This window comes from Erinaceus europaeus, chromosome 5 (assembly GCF_950295315.1).
Source record: "Erinaceus europaeus chromosome 5, mEriEur2.1, whole genome shotgun sequence".
In the NCBI taxonomy this organism is placed as follows: domain Eukaryota; kingdom Metazoa; phylum Chordata; class Mammalia; order Eulipotyphla; family Erinaceidae; genus Erinaceus; species Erinaceus europaeus.
In genome coordinates this window covers 82978637-82996738 of record NC_080166.1, presented here as the reverse complement: position 1 = coordinate 82996738, position 18102 = coordinate 82978637, and the positions used below count along the sequence as shown (strand labels likewise).

At 43.4% G+C, this 18102-nt stretch overlaps 1 protein-coding gene across 1 annotated transcript in view; it reads left to right on the top strand.

Annotated features, from left to right (window-relative positions):
- SLC38A1 (solute carrier family 38 member 1) overlaps positions 1 to 16838 on the top strand; it is a 97622-nt gene extending 80784 nt beyond the window's left edge. Inside the window, exons 12-17 of the mRNA XM_060191456.1 lie at positions 1821 to 1900; positions 4317 to 4417; positions 7170 to 7288; positions 8904 to 9045; positions 9159 to 9256; positions 11146 to 16838. Of these exons, the coding sequence (XP_060047439.1) occupies positions 1821 to 1900; positions 4317 to 4417; positions 7170 to 7288; positions 8904 to 9045; positions 9159 to 9256; positions 11146 to 11238 (633 nt within the window). The 3' untranslated portion in view covers positions 11239 to 16838. The remainder of the gene's footprint in view (positions 1 to 1820; positions 1901 to 4316; positions 4418 to 7169; positions 7289 to 8903; positions 9046 to 9158; positions 9257 to 11145) is intronic.
- Positions 16839 to 18102: the final 1264 nt, after the last annotated feature.

Below are 18102 nucleotides of genomic sequence, written 5' to 3'. Positions count from 1 at the left end.
GGTCTGCAGGTGTCTGTCTTTCTCTCCCCCTCTCTGTTTTCCCCTCCTCTCTCCATTTCTCTCTGTCCTATCCAACAACGACGACAACAACAATAATAACTACAACAATGAAAAAACAACAAGGGCAAGAAAAGGGAAAATAAATAAATGTCAAGCATAATACAGCTGCTTTCATATTTTCTAAACCATTGAGAGATCTTTGAGAATTATACAAATATGTCATGTTCTCTCTTACCCATGAAAAGTTCTCTTCTGGCTAATTATCTTAGCTCTTTTCTTCCTGTGTGAAAAGGAAATTAGTAGCATCTCAAGGTCACTATTTCTTATCTGGGAGTAACAGCTAGGCACCCCTCTACTTCCTAACTTGTACAGTAACAACATGATGCCCCCACAAATTAGTTCTTAAATACGTTCTTATTATTGAGAAATTATTGATAGTTTGGGAAATAGTAGGCTAATAGAAACAGTCGGGATTGAATTTGAATCCTCCTGTGAGTTAACCTACATGCAAAAATGAGAATTCTATTATGTATGTTATAACATCTCGCTAGAATATGACTGACTCAGTGTTTGGCAGCGCTAAACCATCAAGACTGTCACTTCATTTTTCTTCTCTGCCAAATTGTTTCTGCCTAAACTCATCTTGCTTTTAAGAGTTTACTTGTTTGTTTTTTAAACTCTAAAGCCGAAGTAGTGAATCTGAAGTAATTTTTCACTTTTCTTTTTTTCTTATAATCAATTAATTTGGTAGAGACAGCAGTTGAGAGGGCAGGGGGAGATGAGAAAAGAGGAAGAGAAATAGATGCAACAGTGCTGCACTACTCGTGAGGCTTTCCCCTCCACCCCGCAGGTAGGGGCTGAGGGCTTGAACCTTGGTCTTTGCAACACTGTAACATGTCCTCATCCCGGTGTGCCATCACCCAAGCCCCCTCCCTTTTTCTCCCTGCCTGCCTGCCTCCCCTTCCTTCCTTCCTTCCTTCCTTCCTTCCTTCCTTCCTTCCTTCCTTCCTTCCTTCCTTCCTTCCTGTCTTCCTTTCTTTCTATCTTTTCTTTCCTTTTCTTCTTGCTTACTTGCTCCCTCTATCTTTCTTTTCTTTCTTTCTTTTATTTATGAGAGTGAAAGAAACTGCAGCACCAAAATTCCTTCAGTGTGCTAAGGAGCTGTGCTCGAGCCTGGGTGACATGCACGGCAAAGCAGTGAGCCGTTTTCAAATGCCCTGTGGCTTTCTTTGTAGATACCGTCTTTTCAGCCTGATTTAATGCGAAATTTGAGATCTATTTTGATACCTTTTGAAAAAAAGTCTTAATATCTAGCAAAGAGCAGTGAGATGGTGGCCAAAGTGCTGGGTAGACCAGCTCACCCGTTGGAGTTGAGAGGACAGCAGTGGTCTAGCTGCTGCTAAGGACTGTGGAGGACAAGGCAAAGCCATGTAGGAAAAATGGAAAGGAAAAGCCTTGTGGTGAGCTAGTGCCGTGTAATGCAGGTGCTGCTCTGCCCAGAAGGTGAGAAACACACTTGGAGGTGAGCCGAATAAGACGCCTCTGTCCCCAGAGCATCCTGCCTCAAGCTAGATTAAGCTCTCTTAGAAAAGGTGCTCCTAACCACCAAATCATCCAAGGGGGTTCTCAAGTGCTGTAGGATGAGGAGGCCACTTAGAAAGACCAGAAATATCTTCCCCTTCCCTCTCAATTTCTCTCTGTCTCTATCCAATAAATAATAAATGAAAAATAACAGAAAGTCCAAAAAAAAAAAAGACCAGAACTGCCATGAGCATGATGATGGAATGCCTCTTTCTAATTCTTTGTTTCCTTTCAAACAGACCGTGTATGCTTTACCAACGATTGCATTTGCGTTTGTCTGCCACCCGTCTGTCCTGCCAATTTACAGTGAACTGAAAGAGTAAGAGACTTGTTTAACTGTTAGGCCTTAGCCCTTCCTTTCTTCTCCCGCACTATTGGGAAGTTAATAGTTTGCAGCACAGTTGTTGGTACGTGGGTACAGTTTCTCATCTCCCATGATCAGTGTCTGCAAGTCACTTTCTTCCCCAGCATAGGTCCTTCACCATCAGCAACAGAACTCCAGACTCCTTTTATCCATCCATTTCCCTTTTCTCTTGTCCTTTGCTTTGGTGCAGCACACCATAACTGGTCCAAGTTTCACATCTTATTCCTGCCACACCCCTAATAATAGTCATACACAATTAGGCAGATGTGCTTGATGGACCCCCATGGATTCCACTCCCAACTTCTGCAGTTACTTGGTGCCATTCCTGAGCACTACTGCATTTTAAGAGAGAAGCAACAAACGATCAGAAACCTATTGTATTCTTTGGCCATAAAGATGCAGTGTGGTCGGCTACGTGGATTTTTTTTTTTTTTTTTTTTTGCTAGCTTTGTCTTTTAGATACAACAGATTTTTGTAAACACTAAAGGAGCTCAAGCCAGGGTGTTTATTTATGGGACTTATACTTCTTTTGTAAATGGATAGTAATGATCTCCAAATGGCTAAGGACACCATGTCTGATTTGCCTATTGGTCTACGTGGGAAAAGTCAGTCTTAATCAGACAGAAACAAAATCCATCTTAAGACCATTAACTGGACAACAGGATATTATTCTTCTGTTTTCTTTCCTTTTTAAAAATTTTTTAATATTTATTTATTTTCCCTTTTGTTGCCCTTATTTGTTTATTGTTCTTGTAGTTATTGTTGTTGATGTTGTCATTACATAAGACAGAGAGAAATGGAGACAGGAGGGGAAGACAGATGGGGAGAGAAAGAGAGACACCTGCAGATCTGCTTCACCACCTGTGAAGCAACCCCTCCCCCTTGCAGGCGGGGAGCCGGAGGCCCAAACCGGAACCCTTAGGCTGGTCCTTGCACTTTGTGCCATGTGTGCTTAACCCACTGTGCTACCGCCCGACTCCCCCGTTTTCTTTTCTTTTGTGTCTTATTTCTTCTTCTTATTTTTTTAAGATAGAGGCAGAGAGAGTCCAGCACCTAGGTCACTCACTGGGCAAAGTTGTTGTACTACCCAAATGAGCTCTTCGATAACCTAAGAATATTATTACTGTTCATTTGGAATGACTAAGATCCTTCTACAGATTTGTTTTCTGGCTCTGTGTGTTCTAGAGAAAACTCGAAACCTGCTTCTAAATGTCCTCATGTGTTCTCTTTTGACCTGTTTTTGTCAGACTTTCTACATAAAACTGGTCATTGTGGCATTGTCTCAAACTCAGTAGAGATAGATGACATAGTTCTCCATTTCCACTTTGAAATAAAGTAAAGTCACTCACACTGAGAGTAAAATTCACTCAGGAGTCTTCCTCTTTTCTGTGGACTTGAAATGTGAAATGGTGAAATATCTAGCTCTGCTTGTTTACTGATGTAAAGTTTTTTTTTTTTTTTTTAATTTACTTTATGATCCCTGTATTGCAGGCATTTAAACTATGTCTTTGGCATCTTTTACATTTTGGCAATCCAGCCTTCGATTTGTATTTTTCTCTTGATCTGCAGTCAAATACTCCACCCCTGAGCTCCACCCACTGCTTATTTGTATTTTTCTCACGTGTGGGCTTCTTTGTTTCCCATACTCCCTATTCTGACACAATCCAAAGCTAGAACTGCCATGGTCTGTTCCTGAGTTCAAGTTCTGTCTCAGCCACAAAAGAGACAGAAAGGATCTTCCAAATCCTGAAAAGAAATGTGCCTTCAAGTATCAAGCAAGTCCTTCATCGATCTACCTGTGGTCTCGGTGCCTGTTGCTCTGGAGGTAGATTCCAGGTGCAGCCCGAGGACTCCTCTGGCACCCCTGGAACCTAAACAGCAGCAGAATACCTGAGGTCAAGTTCCAGCTCTGCCACTGGTCTCTGGGGCTGGAAGTACAGCCCTGAATGTATTCTGCCCTTTTCTTTCTTTTCTTTTTTTCTTTCCTTTTTTTTCTTTTTTAACCTGTGCATTCTGAATGTGGGGATAATATCAAACACAAATGAAAAACACCCTCTGCCCTTCAGATGAGAACATGATATTCTTTCAAGAAGAATGGGGAAAGAGGCCAGGCGGTGGCGCACCTGGTTAAGCACACGCATCAAGAACGGGGGACGGGACACTGTAGCACTTGTTAGTGGCATGGCATCACTCCCTCGTGGTGTCCATATGATGTAAAAGGGCCACACTTGGGGTGAGTTTAGCTGGTCAGATATGCCCCGTGGTCAAATAAAAGGGACATTCAGTTACTACTCTTCAGTGTTAATACAGATGCTTAGATTCAGTCACAAAAATCTTGATCTTTTCTACCTCCTTTTGTCTTCATTTTCAGTCGATCACAGAAAAGGATGCAGATGGTTTCAAATATCTCCTTTTTCGCCATGTTTGTCATGTACTTCCTGGCTGCCATCTTCGGTTACCTGACTTTCTATGGTGAGTACATAAATGCTGACGCTTGTGAAGGAACCCGTCAAGGTCAATGTCAAAATAACATTGAATGTGGCCCTGGAGGTAGTAGATAAAGGGTTGGACTCTTAGACATGTTCGATCTCTTGTTCTCTCAGTAATCAATAAATCTTTTTAAAAGATAAATAACTTGGGAGAGTTAGGTGGTAGTGCAGCGGGTTCAGTGCAGGTGACGCAAAGCGCAAGGACCGGCATAAGGATCCTGGTTCAAGCCCTCGGCTCCCCATCTGCAGGAGAGTCATTTCACAGGTGGTAAAGCAGGTCTGTAGGTGTCTGTCTTTCTCTTCCCTCTCTGTCCTATCCAACAACAACAACATCAATAACAACAATAATAGCTATAACAAAAAAAGGGCAACAAAAGGGAAAATAAATATAAAAAACTATTTAAAAAAGATAAATAACTTGGAACATGGTAGCCAGAAAAAAGCAGCAAATATGTCCATTACTTTTGCTTGTTTTTTTCCTTCTCTTAAAGTAAATGATTACATACAGTAGAATAATTACTGAAACTACATACTATAATTTTTTCCCAGTAGTGTTCTTTAGAGAAATCCCATCTCATAAGCATGCCACCTTTGCTGAAGGAAGTTAAAACCTCTTTGGGGAAGGCTTTCCTAATTGCTGCAAATTGGGTCATGTTCCATTAATAGAAAAGCAAGTCAGAGACAGATGTTGAAAGTGGGAAAGCACAGAGTGCTACCCTCATGACACTCCGAGTTAATTAAAAATAAAATGCCTAATTTGCTTGCCGGAAGCTGGATCCTTGCAAATACTTAAAGGAATGATATCTAAAGTTGAAAGAACTAAAGCTTGGAAAAAGAGAGCAGAGTTTTATTTGTAATTTTGACTATCTGAGTATGAATAGCTTCTATTTTGTCACAGCTTCTTCATCTACTATTCAAATTACCCTGCAACTTAAACATCTTTCATTGTCAGTATAACTTGGGATTTAATCTAAGTATATAGATTTCACATTCTTCTCTTTTGAGTAATATTCCTTGGGGGACATTTTTCGTGAACATAAATACAAATGTGTCTCTGAACTTAAAGCACATTTAGCGATCACTGATTTATCCTGGTACTAGAATATTACCATGTTACAGAAAATTGGCATTTCTCTTTATTGTTTTGTTTTTTTAAGACAGACAGCGGTAGGGGATGGGGCTAAAAGCAAAGCTCCCTTTAATGCAGTGGGACCCAGGTCTGAACCTAGGTCTACACATAGCAAAGCAGCACATTATCCAAGTGAACTATTTCACTGTCCCAGATGTGGTATTTCTAAGTTTCCTACTGAACTGTAGGATTGAGAGTAGCTACAGAGGCAGTGAGACAGAACTTAATATTAGTTGGATGTCTTGCTGTTATCTTGTATGATTTTTCTTAGCAACTGCATTTCCCCGACATGTAGTAGAATATCAAGACATTTCATATTTTTACATTTAAAGAAGAAAAGCATCCCAGGAAGTGGCACAGTGGATAAAGTATTAGATTCTCACACTCAGGGTCCCGAGTTCAATCCTTTCTCATTCTCTCTCTGTTTCTCACAAAGAAGTGATAAAAAAAATCTCGAAAAAATAAATAAATACAAAAGGACTAGTAGTATTTAAATAATTACGGTTTTTGAATCAAGGAAATTAGAACTAAGGAGATATTATCATCTATAGTCCTTTTTTCCAAATGAAAGCTAGGTACAGACGAAAATTCATCCCCTAAATGGTACAATGAGAAGTCATGGATTGGTGAGTATGAGAATCATGGCAGGGCAGGGGTAGATAGCATAATGGTTATTATGCAAAGAGATTCTCATGCCTGAGGCTCTAAAGTCCCAGGTTCAATCCCCTGCGCTAACATAAGCCAGAGCTGAGCAGTGCTCTGGTAAAAAAAAAAAAAAAAAAAGAGAGAGAGAGAGAGAGAATCATGGCAAAAGAAATATCTTATCGGAAGAGTGAGCATTTCCATGCACTTACAACTCATTCTGACTTCGAGCGTCTTAAGACTAACACTTTCTAAGTTTAGAGTTGAGAAAACATTCAGCATGGTACATAAGCTGGCTAGATTTTTTTAAAAGCCCTTTTATTGGTGTGGAGGTTAATGGTTTACAGTATAGTTATTGACATGTGGGTACGGTTTCTCATCTCCCCATAGCTGGCGTTTGCAAATCACTCACACCCCAACTTAGGTCCTTTCCCACCATCATGCACCAAGACCCGAAATCCCCAACTCCCTCCTTCCGCACCTTCCCTGGAATCCTTTGATTTAGTGTAATACTAAGAAAAACATGTAGAAGAAAGTTATTTTCATGATGGTGGTTGAATTCTATTCATATCTCTACTGAACTAGGAGAAGGAGTTGGGCTCTGGGGGAGTGTATTCCTAGCAAGACCATGAATGACTGTTTTGGCCTTCTCTGTCTGGTGCATGGCACTGAGTGGGCGGGAAAGTCTAGATTAAGAGGGACTTTGTGCTTGACCCAGACTTAGTTAGGTAAGCTAGGCATGCCCTCCCCATGTAGCTGTACAATACTTGATATAAAGCCTTTTTCAGCAAAGTCACGTACGGATGGGTGGAACCTGGCTCATACCAAGCTGTCTTTATAAACCATTAGAATGGACACTTCAACACCTATTTCTTCCCTGGCCTGTTAGTCTCCAGAGTCCTTGTTGTTGGGGAAAAACCACCATCTGGTGATGTGCTCTTGTGTCTTTCCCCTTGTTTTTTAGAAAGCGTGCAGTCAGACCTCTTGCACAAGTACCAAAATAAAAATGACATTCTCATCCTGACGGTGCGGCTGGCTGTCATCGTAGCTGTCATCCTCACGGTGCCAGTGTTGTTTTTCACAGTGAGTAAAAGACTATTCCAGAGAAAGCCAACTGCTGGCCAACTTCTTGTGTCGTGGAAACAGCATTAGAGAAGGGTCCCAAGGCTTTGACAGCTCTTCAAAAAGGAAGTGGGATCAGGGCTGGGTCATGTACTGATAGAGTGCACATATTATCATGTGACAGAATCTGGGTTCAAGCCCCAACTCCCATCTGCAGTCTCAAGCTTCACTAGCTGTGAAATAGTGCAGCAGGTGTCCTTCCTCACTATCTCTCTCCCTCCATGTCTTTCACTCTCTACTTAAAAAAATAAATAAATAAAAGGGAGATAGGGTAGCCTCTGGTGGGATGAATCTTACTTAACTTTAGCTAGTTGGTCCCTCTTTTTGCTGTGATGTGGCACTGCTTTACAGTGTTGTATATGTGTGAATATAGGCTCACACTTTCAGATATGTGACGCCACACTTCATCCTCCGCCAAAGTGCTAACACCCCTCCCCCCACCACAGTGCATTGGGGCCCTGCCCCCCCTGCCTCCCCCTTTCCTCTCCACCCTGCTGGTGACCTCACTTTTATCGTCAGATTCCACTTAGTTTGGTCTGTTCATGTGTCTGGTTCTTTGTGTTCCTCATATAAGTGAAATCATTTGTTATTATGTTTCTCCTTCCATCTTATTTCACTTAGCATAATTACTACTCCAAATCTCATCCATCTCGTTGCAAATGGCAAGTTCATCATTTTAATAACAGAGTAGTATTCTGTTGTGTATAGACAGCTGTCATTGATAACTTGTATACCAGTCACTTAACTAATCCTCCATCGATAACACCTGTCCCTTTTGTTACAGAGAAAGGTAGTCTGCTCAAATTCTGGTAATTCATGATAGATGAACAGTGAAGGGATCAAAGAGAACACTCAGTTCTCTTTGGCTCTTATCTGTCTTATGTAAAACAAAACCATAAATTATCCCCTCAGAAAAGAACTGTATATAAATTAAACTGCTTCCCAAGGACTGGACAGTGATGCGCCCCATAGAGCATGCCTGTTACAATGTACAAGGTCCTGCTTCAAGTCTCCAGCCCCCACCTGCAGGGCTGAAGCTTCACAACTGATGAGGCAGTACTGCTGCTCTCTCCCTCCCTCCCTCCCTCTCTGTCCTCCCACTTCCCTCTCAATTTCTCCCCATTTCTATCTTAAATAAATAAATAAATAATGTTTAATATTTAATATAAAATAATTTCCAGAGCTGGGTAGTGGTGCACTTGATGAAGTGCATGTATTACCAGGCACAAGGACCCAGGTTCAAGCCCCCAGTCCCCACTTGCAGGGGGAATGCTTCACGAGTGGTGAAGTAGTGCTGTAGATGTTTCTCTGTTTTTCTCTCCCTTTCTATCTCTTTCTTCTTAATTTCTCTCTGCTCTATTAGATAAAATAAAGTTTTTAAAAAAAAATCTAAAAAATTTTTTTTTTCCAAAAGTAAAGGCTACCTGCTCTCAAAACTGCTTAAGTTGTACAAATCCATTCACCTAATATTACAGAGCACGTCACAGATTCCTGTGCACTGGTACATGGGGTCTCTGCTGAGAAATGGTTGGCTGGCGTGCCATAGGCACCAAATGGAATCTCTATTTTCCTGCAGGTTCGTTCATCTTTATTTGAACTAGCAAAGAAAACAAAGTTCAATTTATGCCGTCATGTCGTGGTGACCTTGATCCTCTTGGTTATTATCAACTTGTTGGTGATCTTCATCCAGTCCATGAAGGACATCTTTGGAGTCATAGGTATGGCTTCTGCGCTTAATCCTTGTGGGCCTATGGCAGCCGCTGGCTGTGTAGAAAGTCACATTTTCACATTAACAGGCCTAACTTTGTTTTTTTCTGTTTTTCTTTTACAGGAGTTACCTCTGCTAATATGCTCATTTTCATTCTCCCTTCATCTCTCTATTTGAAAATCACAAACCAGGATGGAGATAAAGGAAATCAAAGAATTTGGGTATGTCTTTTGCCAGCCACTCTGATTTCTTTCCTTCTTTCTTTCTTTTTTCCTGATTAGTTTTTCTTTTGTATTTGTCAAATGAATAGTCCATCTTTGGCTCAGTAAATAGCTCACTTGGATAGCGTGCAACTTTTCTGGGTGTGCCACCCAGGTTTGAGGCCAGCCCCCACTCTTTCTCAGCCCCTCTGTCTCTATCTAAAAATAAATCAACCATTCCTACCATCTAATACTACTTTTAGTTACCTCAGCAGCCTTGTGGTTTCCCCATTCGGGAGGGTGAAACTATGCTATCAAAACCTTCTGTTTCCTTCGATATCTCTTCTGGCTTTATTTCTCTGATACTTGAGTTTTTGCAATGAGTGAGAGCAGGGCCAACTGGGAGACTGGCCGTCTTGCTTTCTGTGTCTCAAATGTAGGGCAACACTCTGTCTTTAGCTGGATTTGAAGTAGACAGAGACTCAGAGCTTTCATTGTAACCCGTGGTGTGTGCTAAGATTCCTAGTCAAGGAATGGCTGAGCTAGCAGCGTAGAGTATTTTTCCAAAATGATCTCACAGAAGTCCTTTGGAGCACCAGGCCTGGGCACAGAAACTACCTTTCCGTATTAGAATTCTTGGATCTGGGTTTGGTGAAGCTCAAAGGTGTCTGCACAAAATAGAGATAGTAAAGGGAGTGGGGGTGAAAGGGATGCTACTTGAAGCATCTATTTTCTTTCTTTCTTTCTTTTTAAAGATAGAGACAGAAATTGAGAGGAGTGAGGGAGATAGAGAGGGAAAGAGACAGAGGGAGGAAGGCATTTGGAGAAGGAGCATCCATGTTGGGGGAGCACTTAGCTCACCACAAGAGTACTCCTAAAGCCATGATCCTAACTTCTTTCTAAACCTCCTTAGTTAGTTGCTCCATGGAGACAGATAGAAACTGCTGTGACTCCAGCACAGCAGTAGAGGCACTAACATTCAGTCAGGAAATGGTGGAGGCCTGCTGCCCATGAATCTTTGCCACATGGTCCAGTCTGGGCCCCTTGGCCCTTACATTGCTCAGTGAATCTCCGTGCAAAGCCTCATCACACCCTCTTAAGGACAAGCCGTCTATAACCCTGTGTGCTCCAGATTCTGGGTTTAGTCATGTGTTATAGGTAGGGAATTCAACTACCTTTGAACTACCTTGGCATTAGACACTAGTTCCTACTTTACCTGTTCAGATTTCCTTTGCTTTTAATAGACACTTTCCCCACTATTTATTTTCTTAATATTTTGTTATTTATTTTATTTGCTAGGACAGAGAAGAATTGAGAGGGGAAGGGGGAGACAGAGAAAGAGAGATACCTGCAGCACTGTTTCGTGTCTCATGAAGCATCCCTCCTGCAGGTGGGGACTAGGAGCTCAGCTCTAGGTCCTTGTACACTGTAGCATATGCACTCTACCTCCTGGTCCCTCCCCACTCTTTCACACAGAAATGTTGACCTGCCAGTGTTAAAACCTTAACCTAGGCTGGTTGGGAAAAGAATAACCAATGACTTGGGAATTTTCCAAAGCCATATTCTCTCTCTCTCTCTGTCTCTGTCTCTCTTGAGGTGTAATCTTAGTTTGAAAGGGGCTGTACGGTCCCTTCCCATCAGCTATAGAACAGACCCAGTCTGAGATGAGTGTGGAGGTTAAAGAACAGAAGGTAAAGGACAGGCTCCACACTGCTCCCCGCACCCCACCCCATCCCATCCTTACAGAATCTTAGGAAGAGTCTCACTCAGCTCAGCAATAGCTGTAGTCGGCTTCATGGGCAAGGGGACCCAAAGGAAGGGAGGAGACAAATGGTTTTGTGGTTCTATGCAGGTGCATGTGGGGAGTGTGGACTTCTCTGACTCTAACCCATGGCTTTCTGTTGCTCCAGGCTGCCCTTTTCTTGGTGCTCGGGGTGTTGTTTTCGCTGGTCAGCATCCCCCTGGTTATCTACGACTGGGCCTGCTCATCGAGCAGTCACTGAGACAGCCGAGCTGAGGAAGCATTCCTGTCAGCTGCCCGGTCAAGTCACCACACGTCAACAACCCCTCATCCCATCTTTTGCAAGTTTATGAAGCAACAGCAAGCACAGGATACACCGTGGAACAGCACTTAGGGCAGAACAGAGACCCCTTCCTAGAATGGTCTGTGTCCCTCTGAGATTTGGGGTCACGTTAAGGATTATGGATTTTCCTTTTTCCCAAAAAAAAAAAAAAATGATGCAGATGTAGCTCCTGGCTACATCTCCTAGTCGGTTACTTTTCATTCTCTTTTATTTTTATTTTTCTGCTCTCACGGTCTCTTAGAACTTTGAAGACATGACCGTCGTGTTGACGCTCCATCCATTTTCCTCCTGATACTCATCCTCTCTGTATCTTTCTAGAAAAGAAAAGAACTTTGAATTGTATAGATTTATTTTGCTTTACAGAAGAAAAAATAATGGTTTCTTAAATAATTTGCTTATTTTGGTTACCATAGCACACAGGGGCGATAGCTGGCGTGTTGTAAAGTTTGTGTCACCGCTGGACCAGGGTGTGCCCCGTGTTTATGGGGGCTCTGATCCCCTGACAGCTGTCTCCCCTGCAGCCCAGCAGCCCTCCACACTGTCCCTCCACACATGGACTCCGGGGAGTGCTCTCAGCTGGGCAGGGCCTAGGTAAATATGTGAGGCTGTATAGGTAGGTCACCAAGCCTCATTTCCCCCTTGGTGTTTTATGTCAGTTCACTCTCCCGAGGCAGCTTCTGTGGCACCTTTGCAACAAGCTGAGTGGTGAGAACACTGCAGAAGGAGTGTCCGGATGCCTACGAAAAATTCCTCTAATGCAAGTAGCCTCTAGCCCTCCACCCATGTTATTAGAGATGGGGAAGAGGGATGCATTTCATTCAGTTAGAATCCCAGCAGCTCTTATGTCCACCAGCCATTTTGCTCTGAGAGTAATGTCTCCACTAAGGAGGAGCCTAGGATAAGGAATTCCTGTTTTATATGGGGTGCTTCAGGGGAGGGGGGAGGGTCTTTAAAAGACTTGTTTTATATCTATAAATCTAGGTGATTACAAAATATATAAGAATTTTTGTACCTTAAAAAAAGTCTCATTCCTATTTCTTGTCCATTAACAATCCACCCAGAATCTTCAGGGGGTGAAAAAAAAACAGTGATGAACTCTCAGAGCTAGTGGCCTTGGAGAAGAACTTTCGAGAAATCATTTTCTTCCTTCCCACAGCTGGGATGGGGGTGGTGGTGTTAGTACCTGTGCTGTTTCCTCTTCTTGTCTGGTCCCTAACGGAGGGGCAGGCCACCACTAGCCCCTACCCTAGTGTGTGGGCAGGATAGGCTTACCTTGCACTCTGACCCATCCCCTCTCTTCTGGGATGCAGAATGAATCTGCATGGAGCCTGGGAAAGCACAGAGGGGAAACAGTAGTTTGTAAGCAAAGACACCCAGGCCACTCCCCACCCCAAGCTAGGTTACCCCCTGTGACTGGATTGTGAGTACTAAAAGACATATGTGTTCTCTAAGCTGGTCTTTGGAACAGAACCTGTGTCTTATCTCTACTCTGGCTGGATTTCTCAAACATGAAAGTTCACTGAGCACTGATTTCTTATCCAGAGATAAGGGACACCTACCCACAGACTCTTGGCAAGAGTTCCCATGTTCTTAGCCCTGAGTCCTGTCCCTTCTCTTTGCAAGCTATAGGTCTCGTAGAGGAAAAGCAGGTATCAGAGCGCCCGCAGGTGATCCTCTGGGGGTGGGAAGGGAGGAGGGAGAAGAAACATCACTTCTTGCTGCTCTTGGAAGAATCGTCAGAGCTTTTAGTGTCACCTGAGAACTAGGTCAGAGTTCACTGTTTAGACAGGATACCTAGCCTCGTAACATGCACAGCCACCGCTGGCCTTTTCAGAAGTGTCTTCCATATGCAGAGATGGGGCCAAACAAGTTGGTTGTTTGGGGGCGGCATTGCCTAGACGACCCATAATGAAATAGCCAAGCGGAATAACCTCGATTGAAAAATACTCTCATTCACTCTTAGGAGGCATGGTGATGTTTTCAGACATCTAGATTGTATGTGCCAGTACAGGGAGTTTTTATTCTTACTAAAAAATATATTTATTGAGAGATTGGTACCCACAGTGACAGGAATCTGAAATCTCTCTTAAGTGGATTGTTGACTGAATAGAATAGACCCTCCTAGAATTTGTCAGCAGCCACTGAAAATTCTATCATTTTGTGTGGGATGAGCTACTACGTGTATGGCTCTTACTCTCCTTGTTCAGGCTCATGAACTGGTATCCAAACACGCACTACAGACATTAGCAGCACAATCAAGTGCTGCACAAGTTTTTTCTGCTAGATCTTAGCCTAAAGAATACTGCACTTTAGCCTTTAGGAATAATGGCTTCTTTTGGTAGGTGGGAATCTCAACTCCAGTGACCAGGGCTGATCTCCTGCTTTGGATTAAGCACTGATATCCGAGTCATTATAGCACCAATTGCTGTAAACCCTAAAGTTGGCTGTTGAGAGTTGTGGGGTGGGGTTGTGCACAGGGCAGAATTCTGCTCTTGCTATGAACAGTTGGGGTCAGACAATGGTATCAAAGACTCTGAGCCTGTCATTAGCAACCTAGGATGTGCTCCCTTTGAAAAGCAGGCTGTGTGTAGTGGTTAGGCCAACAGAGCCAGTAGAAAAGATGGCTGAGCTCAGACAGGAAGATAATAAAGTGAGATTGTTGAAGAGCCTCATCACTGAGAATCTTGGGGGTTGGGGGGGGGTGTTGCACAAAGGCTTTGCTGCTGCTGTTAGTGGACTCTGGACCGTCCCACCCCAGCCACACACCACCTGCAGGACGGTGGGGGGGGCGGGGGCACCACCCATTAGAAGCCACCCAAGGCAAGGTCTCCAGCTGAGGTGGAAGAGAAAATCCAGGTCCAACAGCACCTGAAGAAGAGAAAGAGGTGAGGGAAGATGAAAGGAGCCACTTATGGGGCTAAGCCACCAGGCACAGTCCACAGATGGTGCCCTCTTTTTTTGCTTGGCCTGCCTGATGGTCTGTATAAACCTTGTGTTTCTGCAGTCCTGCTCCTCTGAAGCCAGAACACAGCACTTGAGATAGATTTAGTACCAATACTGCATGATTTCACAGGTGGTAAGCTATAGAAACAGTCCTCTTTCTCCATTCTGTTTTGTGTGGTAGTAAACCCAGATGAGAACAACTCACGTGGGTCATGGCTGCAGGACTTGAGGTGGACAAAGTTCTGCCATCAGACCCCTGTGCGCTTCGTCAGAGGTGTCTCAGACAGTTCCTCCAAAACCCACATCTTCTGGAGTGGCCTGAAGCCTCTCAGCCAGAGGTTCTCAGCAGGCGGTCCCCAGATTAGCAACAGCAGCTTAGTCTTGGAACTCTTCAGAATGCTAATTCTCTGGCCCCTAGACCTAGCAAAATCTAACATCCCAAGAGTGAGGGCCCAGCAGGCTATTAGTATATATTTTGTCAAGATTGATTGATTTATAAGAGAGAAACAGGCATGTGCGATGCTGGAGACCAAAAATCAGGACCTCACGCTCGAGAGTCCACTGCTCTATACACTGCACCACCTCGCGGGACACCCTAGCCCAGTATTCACAAACCCTCCAGGCAACCTTTGTCAGCACAGCAAGTTCTGAGCCATTTAATCTCTATCCCTCCTCGCTAGTCCTACCTCAGAAGATGGCTCCCAAGACTTGTGAGGTCTTGGGGGTTGGGGTGGGAGTGTAAGACGTGACCTTGGCCTCAGGAGTCCCTCATCCCCTGCCCACAGGTGCAGGCAACAGTTGTAAACAAGGCTGGTGTGACTGGGTTCAGGCACAGGAAGGCTGCCATACTTGAAAGCTGTGCAGAAATAAAAACGAGGTGTTAAGGCTTTGGGGAAGAGGTTTATTTGGGGGTGATCAAGAGGAAATAACTGCTGTAAATGCACCCTTGGAGGTAAAGGGGTTAAATGTTGTGGCCTGCTGGAGGGTCCTGCTGTGGAAGGTGATCAGCCCTGGCCTCCTTTCAAAGATACTTCTCAGTAAAGTCAGCACCACTTAAGGAGGCTCGGCTCCATTTCCAGAGATGAGGACGCTGGGTGGCACCTTCAGTGAGGGTGAAGAGCAGGTCTTCAACAGAGAGCTCAAGCCACCCGTGTACCCTTGCGTTTGTCTTGAGGCTTACAAAGGACCCGAGCTTTAAGGTCTGCCATTCTCCATTGCAGTCCACAGCCAGCTTCTGGTCACTTCAAACAAAGAAAGTCCAGTAGTTTTGCAACAGAACACACCTTTCCTCAGAGATACACAGAGTAAATTGTTTCTGGGGAGAAAAGAGACTTTCACGTACACATGGGGAGGGGGGAGCTAACAACAGAAAAAAATGCTGACTCCAACAAGGGAAAGTTCTTGAGCAACATGTGAATTGTCACAAAGGCTGAGACATTCCTTCTTCAGGGTTTTCTTGGGGTGGGGGGGGAACACTGTGAAGCTGGGCCCATCTGGAGACAGGCCTGAATTTGTATCTTTCAAATCAGGAAGAATCTATGCAGCAGAGGCTTTACTGTAGGAAGTGCTTCACTTGTATGTAAATATGTTGTAAATAAATAGGCTGTATATTTTTGCAATTGTCATTCCGCACTGAAATAGAGGTCTCTTAGTCTCTGCCTATCAAGAACAAATGTTCTCATAGATATTTAGGGGAATTGTTTGGAAATTAGTAGGAAAATGTACCTTTTCTCCCAGGTTAAAAAAAAAATAGTTCTCTTCACGTAATTTTGGAACCTAAAACTCTCACTTGCTTAGAAAGGGAAATGTCCGAGACACGATCACATTGATTCTACTGGTGTCAAGGCCAATTATTTAAAAGTCCTCTGACAAATGCTTGTCATATAGAAGTAGACATAACTCCCAGTGACAACTTGTCTGTAATGCTGTTTTACTGTTAACACTGAATCACTGCACAGTATTTTATGAAAACAGACAGTGGGAAAGAGAATGTTCTTCTTCTTCTTTTTTTTTTCTTTTTTTTTTTTTATTTTAATCCCCTGTCTTTTTTTTTTTTTTTTTCTTTTCTTCTCAAAATTGGATGGCTGCATTTCCGAAACCTTGGGAACTGGAGACGGTGTGGGAGGTAGGGGGAGGTGAGATGTCTCAGTCTGAACCATGAGCACACATGTGAGAGGGAGGAAAGAAGAGCTTCTTCTCAAGCTCTGGGCATCTTGCATGTTTGCCTTTTATTTTCAGTGTTGACACCACTTAGACTGTTTTAAGTAATCCTCCTCCCCTCAAACAGCTGATTGTTGGTATGTAGCCCACTCTGTAGAGTCCAGTGTATTTTAGACTCCATCTTCCGAGCCCAGTGTACGTGTAGCCCACTGCCATCTTCTCATGCAAAGACCTTATAAATGGATTTCAGATGAATGTGATTAGTAAGTTACAAGTTACAGCACTTCACTGTTACTCCGATAGGTTTTTTTTTTTTTCTTTTTCAGGATGTGGTGTAAATAAAGAAATGTAAGAAGTTCTGTTGTATAACTACCTTAGTTATAGTTTTTAAACATTAAAATTGTGAACTGAAACAAGTCGTGTGCTCATTCTTGGAGGAGGAGTGCAATACTGCAATGGGCATGTCAGCACAGCACACTGCTCGGGTCTTCAGGGCTGGAGAGAATAACTGCACATCTGCTGCAGAACACTGACTTCATGGAAGTTTGTAAGAATGCAAAAAAAAACTCCCTTTCTCTGCAGATGGAGTCTTACACATGCATGATGTCTCCATTCTAAAATACTTTTTCATTCAGATCCAGAGAGGGAAAGACACCAGCACCTATATCCGTCCGGGTGCCACAGACCACCCAGATAAAATAGTGCGAGGACTCAATCCTTGGCTGAGTGCAGAGCAGAGCATGCACCCTGACCAGCAAGCTGTCTCTCCATCCCCAAGCACCCAAGCTTTAGAAAACCCTTCTGCTAGCAGTCATTCTAGTTGGAAACACTGTGTGTTTTTCCACTCTTTGTTATGAGAGTAGTTTGAGCCTTCCTTTGAAACTCAGGTTTGGTCTGGTGGAATAGTTTGGCCATGTGGGCAACCTGGGTTTGAACCTGATCTCCATTGCACTGAAGGAAGTTTTAGGGCCGTGGTCTCTTGCTCTTTCTCTGTGCTGTGACTATTAAAACTGAATGGGGGTTGGGCAGTAGCACAGCGGGTTAAGTGCACCTGGCACAGAGTGTAAGGATCCCAGTTGGAGGCCCCAGCTCCCCACCTGCAGGGGGTTGCTTCACAAGCAGTGAAGCAGGTCTGCAGGTGACTTGTCTTTCTCTCCCCCTCTGTCTCCCCTCCTCTCTCCATTTTTCTCTGTCCTATCCAACAACAACAACAGCAGCAATGACAACAACAATAATAATAACAAGGGCAACAAAATGGCCTCCAAGAGCAGTGGATTCATAATGCAAGCACCGAGCCCCAGTGATAACCCTGGAGGCAAAAAACAAAACACTGAACATAAATTTCTATACTATATTGTAGGAGGGACTTAACCTATATTATAGCCACCCCAAATTAGAAAATCTTATCAGCACTATTTCTCCAGGAACTATTAGGAGGAAAGCTTACACAGCTTGACTTTCTTTGCCCACCATCAAATCCCGCCCCCAACAGCTAAGGAAAGATTTATCGGACTCATGAGATGGACAGAATCCTCTTGTGAACAGAGTCAGTGTGAGTCAAACAAGGGTTAACTTCTAGAAAGAAATAAAGATAATAATAAAACAGAAATGATTAAAGAAGTTAACTTCTTTAATCATTTCTGTTTTATTATTATCTTTATTAGATAGAGAGAGCCAGAA